Source organism: Hyperolius riggenbachi, chromosome 1, assembly GCF_040937935.1.
Source record: "Hyperolius riggenbachi isolate aHypRig1 chromosome 1, aHypRig1.pri, whole genome shotgun sequence".
Lineage (NCBI taxonomy): Eukaryota > Metazoa > Chordata > Amphibia > Anura > Hyperoliidae > Hyperolius > Hyperolius riggenbachi.
In genome coordinates, this window is record NC_090646.1 from 375,315,523 (window position 1) to 375,336,886 (window position 21,364).

At 41.1% G+C, this 21,364-nt stretch overlaps 1 protein-coding gene across 2 annotated transcripts in view; it reads left to right on the forward strand.

Moving 5' to 3' along the window:
* Nucleotides 1-21,364, forward strand: part of SVEP1 (sushi, von Willebrand factor type A, EGF and pentraxin domain containing 1) — a 456,592-nt gene that overhangs the window by 345,328 nt on the left and 89,900 nt on the right. For both annotated transcript variants that reach the window (XM_068234340.1, XM_068234341.1), the window contains 8 exons: nt 1,766-1,890; nt 3,336-3,459; nt 3,555-3,725; nt 5,639-5,812; nt 10,640-10,759; nt 15,640-15,816; nt 18,066-18,150; nt 18,838-19,029. In XM_068234340.1, coding sequence (XP_068090441.1) covers nt 1,766-1,890; nt 3,336-3,459; nt 3,555-3,725; nt 5,639-5,812; nt 10,640-10,759; nt 15,640-15,816; nt 18,066-18,150; nt 18,838-19,029 — 1,168 coding nt within the window. The remainder of the gene's footprint in view (nt 1-1,765; nt 1,891-3,335; nt 3,460-3,554; nt 3,726-5,638; nt 5,813-10,639; nt 10,760-15,639; nt 15,817-18,065; nt 18,151-18,837; nt 19,030-21,364) is intronic.

Consider the following 21,364-nt stretch of genomic DNA (forward strand, 5'->3'; position numbering starts at 1 on the left):
ACAAGAAACTCTAAGGACTATGGTACTCCTGGCAGTTTCCTGCCTGTGAACCTTGTTGCATTGTGGGAAATAGCTGTTTACAGCTGTTTCCAACTGCCAAAAAAGCAAGCAGCAGCTACATCACCTTCCAGCAGTAAAAATGTCACCATGTGATAAATGTCAGAATGTAAATCAGGGATTTAAAAGATTTTACAATGGGCAAACACTGACTAAATCATTTATACATAATTATTGTAAAAATGAAGCACTTTTTTTATTACATTATTTTCACTGGAGTTCCTCTTTAAGGTTGCCAATAGTAAAATATTGTTTTTTAATATTGATATTTTACATTTTATAGTAAAATATCGTATTTCATAGCGATATTTTACAAACTACTTTACTGTGCGCCTTTTTTCTGCATGCCTTTAGTTATTGTATGCGCTGGAGGTCCCCTTTATTGAGCACAGAGTATAACAGCCGCATAAATGAGTGTAGGAGAAGCATAGAGTACTGCCGCCCATTATAATTTAAAATTTATTTCAAGGTATACAAAAGTTTGATTGCTACAAGAAGACTACAGTTTCTCAACTAGCTGTGCAAATAGTCCCTCTCCATTCAATGTGAACACACGATTGCATATTTTTGACATGCACTATGAGACTTTTTTTTTTACAGTGAAAAACACATAAACTAGAAGATCAAGGAAATGATTGCTAGCTCCCTGATATCAGCTGTCAGCCTGCATACTACCTTGCACCTTTCAATCTTAGATCACGTTTCTGGAGGAATTTGATCTAATATTGATATCACTGCTGCTACTGTTAGCTTTGTAGCATTTGATGCACTACAAGGCTATACAGCCAATCGATCAAACCCACCATTCTAGCCTCCTCCACTCCCATGTTCCTGCTGTCCTAATCAGGGAAAAAAACAAAGTTTGCAAAACATTGTTTGATCAATAAAATGATCAAAATTGATTGAGAGGGCCTTAAGATGTAACATATTTTTTGCTGGATTTGATGTCTTCATTGAAACTGCAGATGCATTGGAGAGCAGAGCAGTACAGCGTCCCTCTCTCAGGTGCACTACTCTTAAAACTATTATATATAAACCGATTGCAAAATTACTATGTTCTTGAGTATAAGCCTAGTTTTTATCCTCAGCTTGTACTTGAGATCCTGCAGCCATCCAAATATGGTATGCAGAGGTGTTTAGCCATCCAACTCCATCCCCCCCTTTCCCCCCCCCCTCCCCCCCGGGGCCAGACCAAGGCTCATAAGGCATCAGTCTCTGGGTGCAGGGCCCCAAAGGCATGCCTGTGCCCCCTCCCCAAGTTCCCCCTTCTATCGGCCATACCTCACATGTAAACGCTGACTGGATCACTTTTCAGCCTTGTCTGTCACCTCATCTCTCTGATGCCCTTTAGTGGGATTTCTCATTAAGTGCGCCAATTGTCCTAGAGATGAGACACTGCAACAGACAGGGCTGATGATGGATCCCGGCAGGAGAAAAGTGCACCTATTTGGAAATCATGAAGCCGCACTGTCTGTGTTTGCCGCCATCATACTTGGTCCGTGCAGCAAAAGATAGTCCATGCCGCAGATGCTGCTTACCTTCAGATTTACTGACATGAAAATAATGTTTAAAGGGTGGGGAATGTGTTTAGTAAGCTACGCTAAATAGGATAGAATATTTACATATTTGCAAGGAGCTGAGTTTTAATATCTCACCACACTTTGTACAAATGAACAGTGGCACTGCTTGTAACAATATCATGTTCTAGGTGGAGGTGCATTAGTTCTTGCCCAAGAACAAGATCAAAGGGGAGAAGGATTCAACCCAGCAGAGTCATTTGTGGGATCAATCAGTCAACTTAATATTTGGAATTATCCACTATCTCCAGAACAGGTACCATTTTCTGCCCTTGACATATTTAGATTTTGAAAGTGAATGCAATCACTAAATACCATATATACAGCTCTTACAGCAGATTTATGGTAGAGATATTATATAAATGTTTAGAGCAACTCACTTCCTGTATTTCCAGAGCATTTCCTCTGTGTTCTTAGATTTCCTCTCGTAACACAAAAGTGTGCTGGTAGGTTATTGGTTCCCCTCCACAAATGACCCCTGTAGAGTATGGCAGAACCACTAGACTGTGATCCATACTCAAAGAGGCAATAAGGTAGCTTCAGCTGGGGTACAATTTGTGTTTCTTAACATTATAAGACACTGTTCCCATCTGAAAAACACAGTTTGCTAAGTACCCAAAGTTTTGCATAACACCATATTAAGTACCACTATAATTCCTCAATTTTTAATCTCATATGTTACTATATTAAATTAATAGCAACAAGTTCAAGAACCCCCTAAAACCAACCCAAGTACCCCCTGGTACCTGTACCATGTGTTGAGAAACTAGGTTCCAGAAGACATTTAATCATTCTTATTGAACAAGATAAAGAAAATAGGCACACACTTAAAATATACCTGACCCGAGGCAAAGCTACCTAAGGTGAGCATAGAAGTGTGTTCATGCTGGACCCACATACCTCTGTGCATAGTCTGTTCCTCTCCTTGCTCTCCCTGGTCCCCATAATTGCAGACTTGCGGTGACTTTCCCTCCTATCGCCCTCCCATTTAGAGCATGAGGTAGGGAAGAGGAAATAATGGGAGGGTGATAGGAGGGAACATCACCGCAAGCCTTCCACTTCCAGTCTTGACATTTCACTTTTCACTGAAGTCAGAATTTGCAGGTGCCAGGGGAAAAAAGGAGAGACCTTAGATTAGGTATACTTAAAATATACAGGTCATCCACTCTTTCCACCCGAACAACCAACCAATATTCTAGCTGATTGAAAACAATAGTTCATAGACTAATCGTTTTACTTTTTCTAACTGAAAGTGTGTCTTGTCTCTAAAATATCTGGGTGCGCATGATAAAGAAGAAACCTGATTATACGAATACACACTTTCATCTAGGAAATGTAATACATTTACACAATGAAAGTCTATTAGCTAGACATCTTGTTGGCTAAAGTGAGAGTAAGTGGATTAGCTTTACATTTATGTCTGGGTGTTTCTTTCACTTCATTAGAAATGAAGACGTTGCTTGGCAAGACTGATGGAATGGCTTGTAGAATACAGAAAGGTGTCTACTTGAATCCTCGTTGAATCTACCATAACCTGGATAGGGCAGAACCTTTACAGTCATAGATTGAGAGTCCCTTTGAGGGACAGAGAATAATCTAAAGTTCAGTAGTCTCTATAAAGCTTTGCAGAAAAAGTGTCAGTGCTGTATGAATGTGTCAATTGAATATATAGTGAATAAGGTAACTGTATTTAACTACCAGGTAAAATCTTTGGCTAGCTCATGTCCACATGAGCTCCAGAAGGGAAATGTGTTGGCATGGGCAGATTTCTTGCCAGGTGTTGTCGGAAGAGTTCGAGTGGACAACAAAAGTAGATTCTGCTCTGGTGAGTATTGTTATTTCTGAGAAACTGCACATTAGAGCTGTATCTTTAAAAACAGAAGCTGTCATTTATCCTATTTTTATGTATCCACTGTGCAGACTGCCCGCCATTGGAGGCCTCGTCACCACATTTGCATGCATTGACCACTGACCTGAAGCCAGGTTCCAGGATCAGTGTGTTCTGTGACCCAGGATATCAGATTGTTGGGAGTTCTGAACAGCAGTGCATGAATCTTGGAGAATGGGACCAGCCACGGCCGAGATGTGAAAGTTAGTATTACCCAAACTAACTAAATATTACAAAACTGCTTAGATTGGTACATCAGTATCACATTCCAACCTTGGAAAAAATTTGTGAAAACATGTCAGAGTTTAAAAATAATTGCAAAAAATCTACCTTATCTAAAACAATATTAGTTGGCTGTTAGTAATCCAGCATGATGGTCACTAACAGCCTTATCAGCAATACCTTTGCACAATCTAATTTGTCAACAAAGATGATAGCAAACTGTGTTATTAGGCAATGTAATTCTAGTGTGTGCATGTTGTGTAAGCCTTTTTTTCCTATCCCCTTTATTATCCGCATCTCCTGCCCCTCCCCAGCCAAACTATGATGGGGCCCTTCCAATGTTCCCTCAGTGCCCCTCACACCCTGGGGGCCATCTTGCAATGATAAAACAGTTGTGGTCATCATGCTCTTCACACACATAACAAATGTTGCCCCCCAAAACACCTGATCATCTGGAGGATGGACTCCAGTAACAGAGGGAGTAAAGTAGTAGTTGGGGGACCCTCACTGCTCGGGAAGGGGGGGGGGCTGCAATCACAGATGCTGCTCCCTTATAGTTACGACCCAGCTTATATATATATATTTTAAATTCTTTTTTAATACCATTACCCCCATAGGATGAAGATGCTGGGAGAGATTTATCAACGCATTACCGAGTTTTTTCTTCTTAACCTGTTCTAAGCAGCAGGGAGAACAGTTCTGCATGATAATAAGAACTTTCTTAAATCCCAGGTAATAGTGGCCATTTAGCATGGATTTCTAGAGCTGCACTATAGTTAAGAAAAGTGCAAATCCATCCCTAAACGGGCGCAGAATAAGAAGTGCTTGATAGCAGTTCTACAGATGTAGAACTGCTGGCTAGACATGATTGCAGAGTGCAGGCTATACATGATTTGTGATGTGCTCCTCCCACCTGCTGAATTCCTCCTCAGAGCCTGCAGCTATAAATACAGCAGGTGTGTTGATTACCTCAGCAACAGCAGTTCCCCAGACACACTGCACTGTCTGAGAGACTCCTCCTAGCTCCTCCTATTTTACAACAGTTTTAGAAGGAATCTGCACTATATAGTGATTTCTTAGGCTGTCTGAGACATATCTGCATGGATTTCTAAAAACCTACTAATATTTTGTCTCAGACACTCTTGATAAATGTCCCCCGCTGTGTTTTGCATATCTGTGTAGTTAGGCTCTCCTCTCCATTCCCTTAGCCTTTTTTACTGTTTCTTTCCTCAACTCACACTTAGTGTCAACTGCAAAGTATAGCAATGTAATACTGTGTACATCCGTCTGGTGTGCACTAATTAACAAGCATGCATTATTGAGGATTTATGTGTTATTGAAATTAATAACTATAGTTGTGTGTCGGTCAATGTTGGTACATATTGTAGTTGTGGCTGAATATCATTAAATTAAACCACCATCTTCTTCCTTATATCCATTGGGAATCGCTGCAGAAAAATCTGAGCACCTGAGTAATTATGTCTGTTTGCCTGACCTGGCCATTAGCAGTGCTTCCATGGTTTATAAGGAAGAGTTCTTAGATTCCCTTGATAGAACCAGGAGTGATGGGATTCTATAAAGGTATTAGCTGAAGCAGGGAGATTATGCAAAGTCCCAGTAGAAGGTGTAGGAAGCCAATGTACTATGCAACCCTCCAGCCGCCCTTTCCATCTGAAACTTGGTTGGCTGTAGTTTTAGATGCAATCCTGTCTAGGTGAGCCTCTGCTAATGTCTAGAGTACATGTAATTTTACTGTATTTTTTAATGTATTTTGATGTACAAAAATGACAGCAAATACCAAACACCATTGAAAATAAATAAAATGGCATTCATGTTTCATTTTTAATGATGTGTCAGTTGTGATTCCTTGCTCCAAAATCCTAATTTACTTAAGGGATAAGCTGTGGAAAACCTCCTCATCTGAAAAATGGTATCAACAGTGATGAAGACTTCTTTGCGGGAAGTACTGTCACCTATCAGTGTAACATTGGATACTACCTGCTGGGAGACTCCAGGATGTTCTGTACGGATAACGGAAGCTGGGTTGGCACGTCCCCTAAATGTCTGGGTATGTTCAGCTTTTGTTTTATTTCTTATTTGGAAATGTGCAATTTGTATATACAGTTGATTATGAACAGGATATCATACATAACACAAGTGCAATTACACTAGAGAGCTCCAAACTCTGTCAAAGGGCATTGTATAAAATTAGCATTTACAGCTACTAGGACATGGTGCCATGGAAGCAGAGTATTGCCATGTGCCGTCTTGCAAGCTTTTTGGTGCTGACAGTCGGGTGCCCACTCTTCTGGGTACAAAGCCTTGTACATCTGCTTGCTGGCAAAAGCTGACATTGAAGGACCACTTTCACAAAGAATTGTAAGATTCAAAATGCACAATTATGAATCTGGATGTAATGTTAATTTGTTCCGTAGTAAAATGCACCATAAATTACTTTTCACCAGCACAGCTGTCACTTACAATTAGTAGTGAAAATCTGACAGGTTTTGGACTAGTCTATCTCCTCATTAGGAATTGTCAAGGTTTTCTTTATTTTACTGAATGGCAGTTGCTGAATTCAACTGGCAAAATAGTGTGCAAGTGAGTAGGGATGCTGGCTCGCATGTTTGTGTAATCCTTTCAATAGAGGGCTTATGTAAAGCAAAAAGGATAAACTGAGAGTCCCCCCCGAGGGGATGGACTAGTCTTAAACCTGTCAGAGCTGTTTCATTTTTACTACCTACTGTGAAGCAACAGCAACCTAGGAGAAAAGTAATGTATAGTGAATGTACTACTTATAAGTATGTATTTTGAATTTTTTCACGATAGTGGTCCTGTGACGTTTTGAAAACACCTGTGCCTGTATCATAACACTGATCCTCCAACTATATCTCACCTTAAAATCCCTTTTAAACTTTTTCCAGCACAAAGCTTCCACCAAACCTACTACTATTACTATCTTTATTTAGAAATTGCTGCCATACTGGTAGTATGGATTATTAATTACAAGTTAATTACAAACAGTCATAAAATTATGAAGCAGAAGTACCCTTCCCTAAAACAAATTGTAAACCCCTTACACTATTCTTAACTTATCTAACTTAAAGCTAACCATATACACAATTTTTATTATCAAAGGGAACTAAGCACCATTTTTAGCACCCAGGGCATCTTAATAGCACATTAAAAATGCATGCTAACATTGGGGCTCATTGATAAAAAATCTCATCCATTTTACCTCTTCTTTTTACATTTAAAAGTTTAGCTTTTATTACCCTACTTCTGCGGATGTCAGGGTCTGCCCAACCACAGAAATTTCAGGCATATAAGGACTGCTGTAATTATTATGTTGCAAACTTTAGCAGAGGTCAAACAAAATCTTTCAGCAGCAGTGGTGTGGGGTGATAGGACACTGTTCTTCAAAGAGTTTAGAGAAGTCACAGATGATATCTTCACACCTGCCCCTGGATAAATAAGGGCAAGTAGGGGAGGGGGGAACATGGCTGCTCATATAGCCATTAGAATCCAGGAGAAACTGCAGTAAAAATGGTGCTTGGTTCCCTTTAACCATCATCCCTACACTAACCACTTCTTCACACAAACCCTAATTTGTTTTCTGCACCCCATGAAAGGATAGGCTGTGTTCCCACTAAAGTGGAAAACTGTCATTTTTTTGTCCATTTCACTGTATCGGAAAACTAACTGAACATTTTATCAATAGGATTTGTTCACATAAACTGTTCTGTTCTGGATCTTTTGGATCCATAAGCAGACTGCACATCTGTGCTGTCCACGGTAATGCAGTAAATTGCCCAAAGTCTGTAAAAGATGCTAATTACAGCAGCTGTAAAAGCTGCGCTTTACCCGAGTGGCGGCAATTTAACCAGGCATCTGAAATCTGCTAATTAGAACCACACTGTAAAGCTGTAAATTAACAGAGAGCCCATATTATGAAGCTAGCGCCACTTAAAAGGAAATTTATATTGCAGCGAAAGGTGCGCCCAAGTTAACAGGTGTTATTTTTCAATGTCTCACAAGAAAAGACTGTAAGAAACACTAATATACCAGGCCTTTGCTTATGGTAGATGTATGTGTGTATATATATATATTTTATTATTATCATTACTATTAATATTTTGTATTTATATAGCACCGACATCTTCCGCAGAACTTTACAAAGTATATATAGTCTTGTCACCGACTGTCTCTCAGAGAGGCTCACAATTTAAAGTTCCAAGTAATGGATGTGCTCACACGACTATGGAAACCCACACACTATACATGCTGCTGTAGAAGCTTCTGGGTAAAGTGGATAGATCTGTGAAAGGACACAGGAGTGCTCTATAGTGCTTTAAACTTTTAATAGAAGAACTGCAATAAAATCGTTATACCTACAGAGATTGTAGTGTTTGTCAGGCATATCAACATGGGATGAGTATAGACCCCTCCTATATATATATATATATATATATATATATATATATATATATATATATATATATATATATATACATATATATACACCGTATATTCCGGTGTATAAGATGACTTTTTGACCCCTAAAAATCTTCTGCAAAGTGGGGGTCGTCTTATACGCCGGGTGTCAGGCGCAGGGGTGTCAGTATTTGTGCCAGGCAGAGCATTAAATTACGTACTGGGTGCAGCAGCCTTGGTAGAAAGGTCATCTCGTGTCCTGGGTCCCCCTATGTCCTCTACTGTCCCCTGCATCATCCATGCCCGTGTTCCTTGTGTTTGGAAAATCCATATCAACCCAAAGCTGCAATCGGATAGCATCTTGCGAGCGTGCAAACACTCCACACGATCCACACCATCAAGTTTCCATCTTTATTGTTCCATAAAAAGGTTAAAAACTGTGTGGGTAAGTGTAAGGTGACGCACAGGCGTTTCGGGCTGTATCAGTCCTTTCTTAAACCATGTGGGTCTGTGATGGTTTGAGAAAGGACTGATAAAGCCCGAAACGCCTGTGCGTCACCTTACCCTTACCCACACAGTTTTTAACCTTTTTATAGAACAATAAAGATGGAAACTTGATGGTGCGGATCGTGTGGAGTGTTTGCAAGCACTTGTTATTCCAGAGTTGATTGCTGCACATCTCTCTACCATTGGTGCGGAAGCATTTAATACAATATAGAGTGGAGCGTAACTTGTAGCAACCGCAGCTCACAGTCACGTCCACAGAAGCAGAGCAAGCAGGTAACAACCAGTAACCAGCAAGCATCCACACATTGGAATTCCACATGAAAGACCAACACAAAGTGGTGTACACGTGAGAAGTGGAACGAAAATCATACATGGTTCCAAACATTTTTTTTACAAATAACTGCAAAGTGGTGTGTGCATAATTATTCGGCCCCCTTTGATCTGAGTGCAGTCAGTTGCCTATAGACATTGCCTGATGAGTGCTAATGACTAAATAGAGTGCACCTGTGTGTAATCTAATGTCAGTACAAATACAGCTGCTCTGTGAGGGCCTCAGAGGTTGTCTAAGAGAATATTGGGAGCAACAACACCGTGATGTCCAAAGAACACACAAGACAGGTCAGGGATCAAGTTAGTGAGAAATATAAAGCAGGCTTAGGCTACAAAAAGATTTCCAAAGCCTTGAACATCCCACAGAGCACTGTTCAAGCGATCATTCAGAAATGGAAGGAGTATGGCACAACTGTACATCTACCAAGACAAGGCCATCCACCTAAACTCACAGGCCGAACAAGGAGAGCGCTAATCAGAAATGCAGTCAAGAGGCCCATGGTGACTCTGGACGAGCTGCAGAGATCTACAGCTCAGGTGGGAGACTCTGTCCATAGGACAACTATTAGTCATGCACTGTACAAAGTTGGCCTTTATGGAAGAGTGGCAAGAAGAAAGGCAGTGTTAACAGAAAGCATAAGAAGTCCCGTTTGCAGTTTGCCACAATCCATGTGGAGGACACAGCAACCATGTGAAAAAAAGGTGCTCTGGTCATATGAGACCAAAATTGAACTTTTTGACCAAAATGCAAAACGCTATGTGTGGCAGAAAACTAACACTGCACATCACTCTGAACACACCATCCCCACTGTCAAATATGGTGGTGGCAGCATCATGCTCGGGGGGTGTATCTCTTCAGCAGGGACAGGGAAGCTGGTCAGAGTTGATGGGAAAATGGATGGAGACAAATACAGGGCCAACTTGGAAGAAAACCTCTTGGAGACTGCAAAAGACTTGAGACTGGGGCGGAGGTTCACCTTCCAGCAGTACAATGACTCTAAACATAAAGCCAGGGCAACAATGGAATGGTTTAAAACAAAACATATATTTGTGTTAGAATGGCCCAGTCAAAGTCCAGATCTAAATCCAATCGAGAATCTGTTGCAAGATCTGAAAAGTGCTGTTCACAAACGCTGTCCATCTAATCTGACAGAGCTGGAGCTGTTTTGCAAAGAAGAACGGGCAAGGATTTCAGCCTCTAGATGTACAAAGCTGGTAGAGACATACCCTAAAAGTCTGGCAGCTGTAATTGCAATAGAAGGTGGTTCTACAAAGTATTAACTCAGGGGGCCGAATAATTACGCACACCCCACTTTGCAGTTATTTGTAAAAAATGTTTAGAATGATGTATGATTTTCAATCCACTTATCACATGTACACCACTTTGTATTGGTCTTTCACGTGGAATTCCAATAAAATTGATGCATGTTTGTGGCAGTAATGTGACAAAATGTGGAAAACTTCAAGGGGGCCGAATACTTTTGCAACCCACTGTACATATGTAGAACTGAATACCACTGCTTGATTAGCCCTAGAAGAGTTACTCTGAGCCTAATGAAACCTGTAAACACAGCTAACGTAACACAAAAGTGATTTATTTCTTACTGTATTTCTTTTCCTCTAGATGTGGATGAGTGCGCACTTGGATCAGATTGTGATAAACATGCCTCATGCAATAATACAGAAGGTTCATACATATGTACCTGCATCCATCCTTACACAGGCGATGGGAAAGCATGTTTAGGTAACTACAAAGTATTGTTTTGAAATGAAAACCAACGTTTTGAACTTTTTATACCATCTCCCTCAAGTACTCAGTCCCTCACATATGCAGCTATTTGGGTGTGCAGTCGTATCAAATTCATATAGTATGATAGCCTACATCAGTTATACATACAGATTAGTGAATAGTCTGGCTGACAACCCACCATCTACCCAATCACACACATGCATAGGTCCAGATTCAGAAGTCTGGAGCCTACAGGGACAGAAAGTCTGATTCTTCTTCATCCACCTAAACTCTGCCCCGCATTTATTTTGATGAATCATGGCACCTTTACATTTAAGACTATAGAAGGAGCATTTTGTTTAAATAAAAACAGCCATTGTACAGCAATTATACTGTATGTGAATGATGTACAAATATAGCCATTACCTGTTCTTTATATAACATGTGCAGGCATCATGACTCCTATGTACCATGTGCAGTCATCCTATGTCTTCAGTATCAGAATATCAGATATCATCTCCATATACAATGGACAGGCATAACGATCTCTATAACAAGTCCAGCTAACAGTTCCCCCATTTAACTAGTGAGGCTATCGTGACCCCATTTATCATTTGTAGTCATATTCCTCTACCTATAACAAGTGCAGTCATCGTGTCCGCTCATATTATGTGTGCAATTATGTATCCCATTTTTACCAAGTGCAGAAATAGTGTGGTTCCTTCCCACTTCCTCCCCTGTATAACTGGTGTGCCGTAATGTTCTCTAATATGAATAGGGCTGTCATCATCTTGTTCCCACATATCATTATTTAGTATTTATATAGCGCCAACACCTTCCGCAGCGCTGTACAGAGTATATATAGTCTTGTCACTAACTGTCCCTCAGAGGAGCTCACAATCTAGTCCCTACCATAGTCATATGTCTATATCGTGTAGTGTATGTATTGTAGTCTAGGGACAATTTAGGGGGGAAGCCAATTAACTTATCTGTATGTTTTTTGGGATGTGGGAGGAAACCAGAGTACCTGGAGGAAACCCACGCAGACACGGGGAGAACATACAAACTCCTTGCAGATGTTGACTTGGCTGGGAATCGAACCGGGGGGCCCAGCGATGCAAGGCGAGAGCGCTAACCACTATGCCACCATGCTGCCCAATAATATAACAATCCTATCATCATGGTACCCATATAACACAGTCAGCCATAATGTCCCTCATTTAACAAGTAAGCCGTAATGTCCTCTTTTAATAAAAGTATAGTGAGATCTCCTCATATAAGTATGCCATCATGTCTTTGATATAAAACATGCTAAAATGTGCAAGTTGGGCAAGGCCACTTAGAATGTACTGTATATTTATCTGATCATTGCTGCATGGTCATCTCCTCTTCAGTTCACCACCAATCCTGTCTGTTTTGCCTCACCCATACATCCATTGTAGTACAATCAAATATGTTCAACCTGCACACCCTTGGTATAGGCCAATGAGAACTATTAAGATGTGCTCAAGCCAAATATTCGAGGCGTTTGAAAGCACCTCCTTTATAAGTCCATATAAACACAACAAGGCTGGCACTTCCTCAGTTATCATGCACTTTATCCAATTAGACACAAACCCACTGTTTCAGGACACACAGGTCTCTTCCTCAGGCCAAACAGGTCTGTCAAGTACATCAGTAGAACATCGATCATGCTATAGCTAGAAAGTTTGCCAGCAATCAATATGCTCAGTCTGATGGCTGTAGCACTTTAGTTCATCCATTGCAGTGTCTTGCTGCTTGGACAGATAGTACAGAAAAGAGATGGCCAGGTATTGATGAGTAGGTAATAATACCCAGTTGTAAGTGTTCCCAGTACAAGTCTGCACTGGCAGCAGGTGAAGCACGCAAAAAAAAAGGCCTATCAACAATCGGCAACTTTTTCATCAACGTTTTCATCATCAGCACAACAGGGGTGAAGAAATGCACAGGATTGTATAAAACAGAGTTAAAAACAGCAATAAAAATGTAAAGTAGTGAGGTGGCTTACCTCAATGATGACATTCTCACAAGAGAAAAAAGGGAATTTTTTTAGCACAGGCAACACGTTTCACGGGTCCAAGCCCATTTCCTAAGGTCAATAAAAGTGTGTGAGACAGCTGAAAAAAAAAAAGAGTGTAGACAGCTGATTAGCACAGGGTGCCCCTCACACTCTGCTGTAGGAGGGGTTTCAAATGGACCACATATGGTACCAACCATTTTGGGAGTTCGTCATTTTCAGAAAGGAAAGCGACTACATCCTAGTCACAGCTGGGAAACCCCTGGGGAGTCAGGTTCATTGTCTTCACTTGCTTCTTGTGGTTGGTTGCCTCACTGCAACCCACCTTTATGAGTAGCTCATTTATTTTATACTTAATCTGTGTATTTGTTGACATACTACGCTATTTAGCAGTAGGAGAACACAGGCGCCAGCAGGATAAAAGCGGATAAAAACTTTAAAGTTTGCTGGGAGGAAGTGGTGGACTTACCTCCATAAAGCAGACACGAAAGACTGTCTTTCGCAGGCCGAGCCCGCTACATCAGGCAATAAACATGGGGACAAAACAGAATTTCAGCAATAGCAGGTGTAGCTCCTCAGTACACTGAGGCGCTACACCTGCTACTGCCGAAATTCTGTTTTGTCCCCATGTTTATTGCCTGATGAAGCGGGCTGGGCCTTCGAAACGCGTTGCACTTTTTTGGGGTACTATTTAATAAATGTGATTGCTGCTATTCAGACAGTCTTTCGTGTCTGCTTTATGGAGGTAAGTCCACCACTTCCTCCCAGCAAATTTTAAAGTTTTTATCCACTTTTATCCTGCTGGCGCCTCTGTTCTCCTACTGCTATACCGTGTCCACCCCTGGTGGAGGAGTGATCTACCCCCTTTCGCATCTACAGAGAGCGACTTCTTATCCCTGAGTGAGGATGTGAGAAAACGCGGAAAAGCCGCCGCGGGTGCTCAGAGCAAGGAGGCTGATTCCGCGTCCAACGCGGCAGGTTGTGCGCGTGGGCCTGCATCTGCTAGCATGACTGAACGCGGAGAAACCACCGCATGTCCTGAGAACAAGGCGGCGGATTCCGCGTCCGACGCGGCAGTTTGCACGCATAGGCCTACATCTGTCGGTATGGCTGAACGCGGAGAAACCGCCGCATGCTCTGATAGCGGTGCGGCTGGTTCCGCGTCCAGCACAGCGGATGGGTTACAACACATGTCTGGTGTGGCTGGGACTGATAGTCCACATAGGTTCAGAAGGACACGCGCGCGTTGAGAGGCAGAGCTTTTATGACAGCCAGAAGGGAGTCAGCTGACCAAGCCGGTCAGCCGACAATTCTATCACTTCTCATTGGTCCAGCACTTAGGGGAGGCGCTGGAGAGCGCTATAGTATATATACTGGGTGCAGGTCATTTCTCTGGTGTCTGTCGTTGCGATCACTACGTGGAAGCACTCAGACCTTTTTGTCAGTATCTGTGTTATTCTCTAGACCAGTTCCAGGGTGTTGATGATCACGGACCTCACACCTCAGACTAGGAATACTGTATATTATCTGTGTTATCCTTCAGACTAGTTCCAGGGTGTTGATGACTACGGAACTCACATACAAGACTAGGAATTAGCGTTACCATCTTGTCATATTTCAGACTAGTTCCGGGGTGTTGATGATCAAGGAGCTCACACCTAAGACTAGGCATTGTTTGATTAGTTGTTATGACCTTCTGCTTTCCTGACCACTCTTCTGATCTCTGATTTGGTACTTCGCTATATCTGATTCTCCGTTGCCAAACCTTGCTTGCCTTAGGATTCTGAATCAGTCTCTTGTCTCTGTATCTGATCTGTCTGTCTGTTGCCGACCTGGCTTGTTCGACCTTGAGAACTATCTCCTCTGTTTAGAGATAGTTCACAGATCTGTCAGTGACACTCCACCATTGGTGTCACTCACACTCTGGTCCTTCCCATTCTCAGCCTGACTTGGGGAACCTCAGGCCATTGGAAGGAGCCTGTTCTTTGGGCAGTATCTTTTACTGCCTTGCACCCTCTATACGGGTGCTCTCTTCAAAGTATTACTGTTGCACCAAACACTCATATTACTCAGGTGTCCAGAGGTTAGAGATATATCTGATTGTCGGTGATACTGCAGATCATCAATAATCAGGTATATATTTGCATTCTCGGTGATACTGCAGATCACCGATAATCGGATCCTCTCTGTGTTACACCGATCGTTACAGAGGACAGGTCTCATCTCCTCACCTGCCTATACAGTGGTTGCCTTTGTGGTAACCCATGTTTGTGAGTATAATTTTCTCACGATAACCTTTACTTCATTTATGCTTAACATACTACACTATATTGGGCTCTCGGTTTCTCTACATTTTACGCTTTTTGGGCTCAGGTTTTTTGTTTTTTGTCTCCTGTGTTCTTTTCTCCAGGGTGCCCAGACACCCCACCACTGCTATTTCAGCATAAGACACATCTAAGTATGTGTCTAGATTAAAACGCAGACCAAAACAAGTTCAAAAATAAAAGAGCTGCAAGGAGTGACAAATCAGAATCCTTTATCAGGGGCATTTGTTTTGCACCAATTCTGCTTCAGTTTTGTATAATTTACTGCTTATAGATCTGTCGACTTCTCTTAAGAAAGCTATGCACGGTATATATACGGTAATTCTGCTGTGAGCGCTAAACGTCGGGTCAGCCATGTTTTCTTTGCCTATTTATGGACCCTTTGTAGTCACTTTGTTCCCATTTTAATGTACAGGGGTATGTAATGCTTAATATTTACCTGATATAAAATATACATTTAAATGTATCTTATTCTGCTACTAAACACAAGAAAAAGCAATACATTCAACATCGTAATTGAATTCATATTTTAGAACCGGTGAAATGTAAAGATCCTGAGGAAACTGAAAACGGCAACTATACCGCAGGAGAATATGAAGTTGGGAAGGAAGTGACATTTTCATGCAATGAGGGGTACAATCTGATTGGAGCAGAGACTGTGATGTGCCTTGAGTCTGGTGAATGGAACGCTTCAATACCATACTGTGAAGGTATAAAGGAAGACATATAATTAATATATAGTGAAAGTGTTACTACGGTATGTACCCAAACAGAGAGAGATCCCAGCAGACGTAATATGTAGATTCATGTACACTAGAAAATGAAGTTCATCTGTAAAAACAATAAGGATTCTTATATTGTGCAGTACACTAAATGGTAACTCATTACAAAACTTGGGAAGCAGTGCGTGTGTGTGTGCGTGTGTGTGTGTGTGTGTGTGTGTGTGTGTCTGTGTGTGTCTGTGTGTCTGTGTGTCTGTGTGTGTGTGTGTGTGTGTGTGTGTGTGTGTGTGTGTCATTAATAAAAATACTAATGACAATAATAATATCTATCTGTAATTTTTTCCCTAATATTGTAATTAAACCTTTCCCCTAAACTTCCTCAAAGCCAAGACTCTTGCTTTCTGCTTTATGAGATTTCCTAAGGCCTCTCCAGTGATCACCAAGGAGCCCCAGTGGGGATACTCTAAATGATCCATCAAACCTTGACTGGATTAATTAAGGAAGTCAGCTATGACTGAGTGACTACTTTCATGGAATGATAAAATAATTCCCTCCAGGACAATTACATGCATTGCAAAGATTGGAGCAATCATTACTTATAGCGGGTGTAGAAAATGCAGAATGCAAACAACTGAACTTGAAATATTATATTACAATACAACAAGGTTTGTAAATCAATGACAATCAAAGACAAGTCCTACGGGTCATGAGAGATGCTCATAAGGGACATTTCATATGGGCAACTGCAGACTGTGTGTTCCCCCGTCAGTCCATCATTCCCCCGTCAGCCCCTCCTATGCTCTGGCTGGGTGCTTGTTGACACTCAACATTGGCAGTGGAAAGACGCCCGTTGAATGGAGTCGCGATGTGATGCAATTTCCTGCTGCCAGGTAGTCACACCGTGGCCCAAATGCAATTACATTTTTCTCCTGAGTTTTCTCCTATGAGACAATTTTTTCATCTTCTATTGAGAATAATTTTTCAGCATTTTGCAACTGAAACAGTACCAAAAAGTAGGTGAAAAAGTACTTTCAAAATTATTTTAAGTTTTTTTCTTGCTTGCTGGTGATTTGAGGGCTTTTTTTACACTACATGTGATTCTGATTTTGATGCGATTTTACACGTGATTCCCATTTTAATGCTATTAAAAAAAAGTCCTGCATGCTGCCTCTGTTCTGCATTTTTCTTCTTGTGTTGCTAGCATCCAGTGAAAATTGCAAATTGGAATTGGAAATCGGAATTGCGACTTACAGTGTAAGAGAGGCCAAAAAAAGGAATTTTATGGACAATTTAAAAAATAACACTTAGGAGATAACTCGGGAGAAAAAGTTAATCGCATATAGGCCGGTGTATCAAATGCTGAAGGGTTACAAACACTGCCATTCAGCTGCATTAAATTGCAGAGGCATGAGGGTTTCAGGGAGCAGTTCTTCTCATGAATCCACATCTACTCTTACATCCTGCCTTTTGCTGAACCATATTTCCAAAAATATGTGCATTCCTAAGAACCTGATTTTTAATGTTCAGTTTATAGTTACGTGATTGTTTCAGCTGCACCTTCTATTACTGTAGTGTGACGGGACTACTTTAATTCTCATACAATCATTAGTGTGGTGAAGCCGCCCATGACCACTTGATCTAGTTTGAAGTGGCTGAGTTGACTACATGATCAAGAATCCGGCGTGGAAGCAGTCTGCAGCATAGCAATGTAAAATATGTTACTGCCATATATTTTACTTACTTGAAATGCTTTTCAGTCATGGAGTGATAGTTGACCCGGTTAAGAAGTGGGCTATATTTTTCTTGGCATACTAGTTTTGTATGGTCTGCAACAAACATATTTTTCATATCAAATAGATATTTATATAATTGTACTGCTTGGTAGAAGGCTGTACTCGGTAAACACTCTAAAAGTCATATGAATGTAATAAAAAGCATATTTATGGATAAACTGGTGAAGCACTAAAAGGCAAAAATTGTTCCAGCCGTCAAGTAGTTTCAAGGGCAGTGATATTGCTTTTAGACTGTAGACAGATGCATCTTTCTTGGAACTTAGGTCCCTTGTTGAGCTTTTTGTATAGAACCGTATACTGTTTCATCTATTCCACTTGCTGCTAGAACTATCTAGTATTTATGTAAGTCATTGGCAGATGTCAGCTTCTGCAAGGTAGCATAGACATGCCATTCCAGTATTGTTTTCTTGAAAAAATATATATATTTTTATTTATATTGTACAGCTGTGTCTTGTGATAAAGCACCAGTTCCTGAACACGGCAGCATCGTGGGCTCAAATTTCACGTATGGGAGCAAAGTTACGTTCAGGTAAAAAAGGCCTTTTAATCATTTTAGTTGAATTATATAGCATACGTTTCTAATCTTTGTGTCCATAGTGGAATGGTAAAGTAAGAGGGCCATCTGGAAAGTAACAGCCTTTTTCATGTAATCAGTTAAGGAAACGTGTCATTTATTTGATTGTAGACAAACTGTATCTTTTGCTTATTTCTCCACATAATCACCACCTTTATTGTGTTACTTTTTACAAGGTTTTCAATCACTTTGCTGTATTAGCATTACACTCCTCACCTATGGGTTGGAGGGAATTGGGGATGGCTTCACATTAATGCTGCTGAACAAGCAGTTACTGGCATTCTGCAGTCATGTGACAAGCGGTGCACGGACAGAAGGTTTTATCCTAACAGATGCAAGTTACATAGAAAGAATACCTTGCATGGCAGATAAATAGCAAAGGGCTTCCAGAATAGGCCTCACATTTAGGAATTATTATTATTATTGATCTCTATAGCGTCAGCATCTTCCACGGCCCTGTACAACAATATACAGGGTTTAGCAACACAAAATAAAAAATACAGCGGGAATTAAAATGACAAAAAAACTGCAATGCCACAATCTAATCTTCTTAGGTTAAAAATGTTACTATAATTGCTTTTTGATGTCAGTCACGGATGTAACATGAAATATGACTATTGTTTTTACCTTTCATTGCTGCAGGTGCACTGATGGGTACATGCTAATCGGTCATGAAGACACTGAGTGTCTTGCTGATGGTTCCTGGAGTAATAAAGCCCCAACCTGTGAATCAGTTACTTGCACTAAACCAAAAGAAATAGCTTACGGCAGCCTTACTCTCAGTGGCTTAACTTTCCAATCAACTGCATCTTATACATGTGACACAGGATACAGGTAATGAATAAAATAATACATGCATAAAAGATGAACCAAGCCTCAATGAACACAATTGAACTTTATGAATTTGCATAATAGAAATTCCACAAAGTGTCAGAAAATATAGATCATATCATATACCGCTAGATCATACAGGATCTTGTAGCCATTCTTGGTCGAGCCATTTGGTTTTGAATATTGCAGCGAAAATGCAAATATTCTTTTCGTCGAATTTTCGCGAAAATAATTACAATTTTCGTTTCGAAAGGTGAAAATTCGCTGATTAATTTTCGCCTAAAGTCCGTTTTTTTGCGTTTAATATCTGAGCCCCCTTACAAACTAGAATCACCAAATTTGCAGGGTATATTAAGGAGATATGTGGGTATAAGAGGAAAAAAAAATTGCAAAAAGACCTTATAGTTTTTGAGAAAATTGATTTTACAGTGTCAAAGGAAAAAAGTATACATTTAAATGCAGTAAATGACAATTACTGTAGCAAACCTAGCGGTAGTGTAAATTTAGTAATATCAAATGAAAGGGCCAAGTGCAAAGGGCCAAGTGTCAAATGCAAAGTGCAAAGTGCCATGTGCAAAGTGTTAAATGCAAAGTGCCAAGTGCAAAGTGTCAAATGCAAAGTGCCAAGTGCAAAGTGTTAAATGCAAAGTGTCAAGTGCCAAGTGCAAAGTGTCAAATGCAAAGTGTGAAATGCAAAGTGTCAAGTGCAAAGTGTTAAATGCAAAGTGCACTTTGCATGGCACTTTGCACTTGGCCCTTTGCACTTTGCATGGCCCTTTGCACTTAGCCCTTTGCACTTAGCCCTTTGCACTTAGCCCTTTGCACTTGGCCCTTTGCACTTGCCGCTTGCAATTGGCCCTTTGCACTTGGCCCTTTGTGCTTGCACTTAGCAATTTGCACTTGGCATTTTGCACTTGGCATTTTGCACTTGGCATGGCCCTTTGCACTTGTCCCTTTGCGCTTGCATTTGGCCCTTTGCGCTTGCACTTGGCACTTGGCCCTTTGCGCTGGCACTTGGGCACTTGGCACTTGGCCCTTTGCGCTTGCACTTGGCCCTTTGCACTGGCACTTGGCCCTTTGCGCTGGCACTTGGCCCTTTGCACTGGCACTTGGCCCTTGGCCCTTTGCACTTGACCCTTTCTTTTGATATTACTAAATTTACACTACCGCTAGGTATGCTACCATTTAAATGTAATTTTTTTTCCTTTGAAACTTTAAAATTGATTTTCGTAAAAACTATAAGGTCTCAAAATGGCACTTTGCACTTGGCCCTTTGCACTTGGCCCTTGGCGCTTGCACTTGGCACTTGGTCCTTTGCGCTTGCGCTTGGCACTTGGCCCTTTGCGCTTGCACTTGGCCCTTGCGCTTGCACTTGGTCCTTTGCGCTTGCACTTGGCATTTTGCACTTGGCCCTTTGCGCTTGCACTTGGCCCTTGGCCCTTTGTGCTGGCACTTGGCCCTTTGCACTTGGCCCTTTGCGCTTGCACTTGGCCCTTTGCGCTGGCACTTGGCCCTTTGCACTTGGCAGTTTGCACTTGCACTTGGCCCTTTCTTTTGATATCACTAAATTTACACTACCACTAGGTTTGTAAATCGATTTTCTCAAAAACTATAAGGTCTTTTTGCAAAATTTTTCTCCTCTTGTACCCACATATCTCCTTAATATACCCTGAAAATTTGGTGATTCTTGCTTGTAAGGGGGCTTAGATATTTAACACGAAAAAACGGACTTTAGGCAAAAATGAATGCGAAAATATTCAGACGAATTTTCGCCTTTTGAAACGAAAATAGTAATTATTTTCGCGAAAATTCTGCGAAATCGAAAATGGGATTTTCGATGCGAAAATGACTTTGGCGAAAATTAGCAAGCAACACTGGAATATTGATTTCATCCCATCCCTTGGTACCTGTTCCTTTAGTGCTGTGGAGTGTTGTAATAAGATGATTGATCTGTTCCTGCTTAAAGTGATCCTGAGCAGAGAACTTTATTCGTCTGATAATTTGTCCTGCAGCCAGCAGTGATATCTCTCAGGTGCAAATATGCAATAAAAAAAACATCAAAGCAGTCTCATAGTGTTCTATATTAATGTTTTTCTGTGTTTAATGTTGTAGAGGAAAACATTTTTTTTATGACATCACTTTAAAGGGACCCTTAGCAGACAGCTAAAATCTGGACTTACCTTGGGCTTCCTCCAGCCTCCTGTAGTCCCCGAGGTCTCCTGGCATCCTCTGAGTCCCTGCCACATTCCCGCTGGCAGCTCCAGTAAGCATGCACACCCCCGGCATGCACCCTGTGTGTCATCATGCTGATCGCCATAAAAGTCCTGCGCATGCGTGG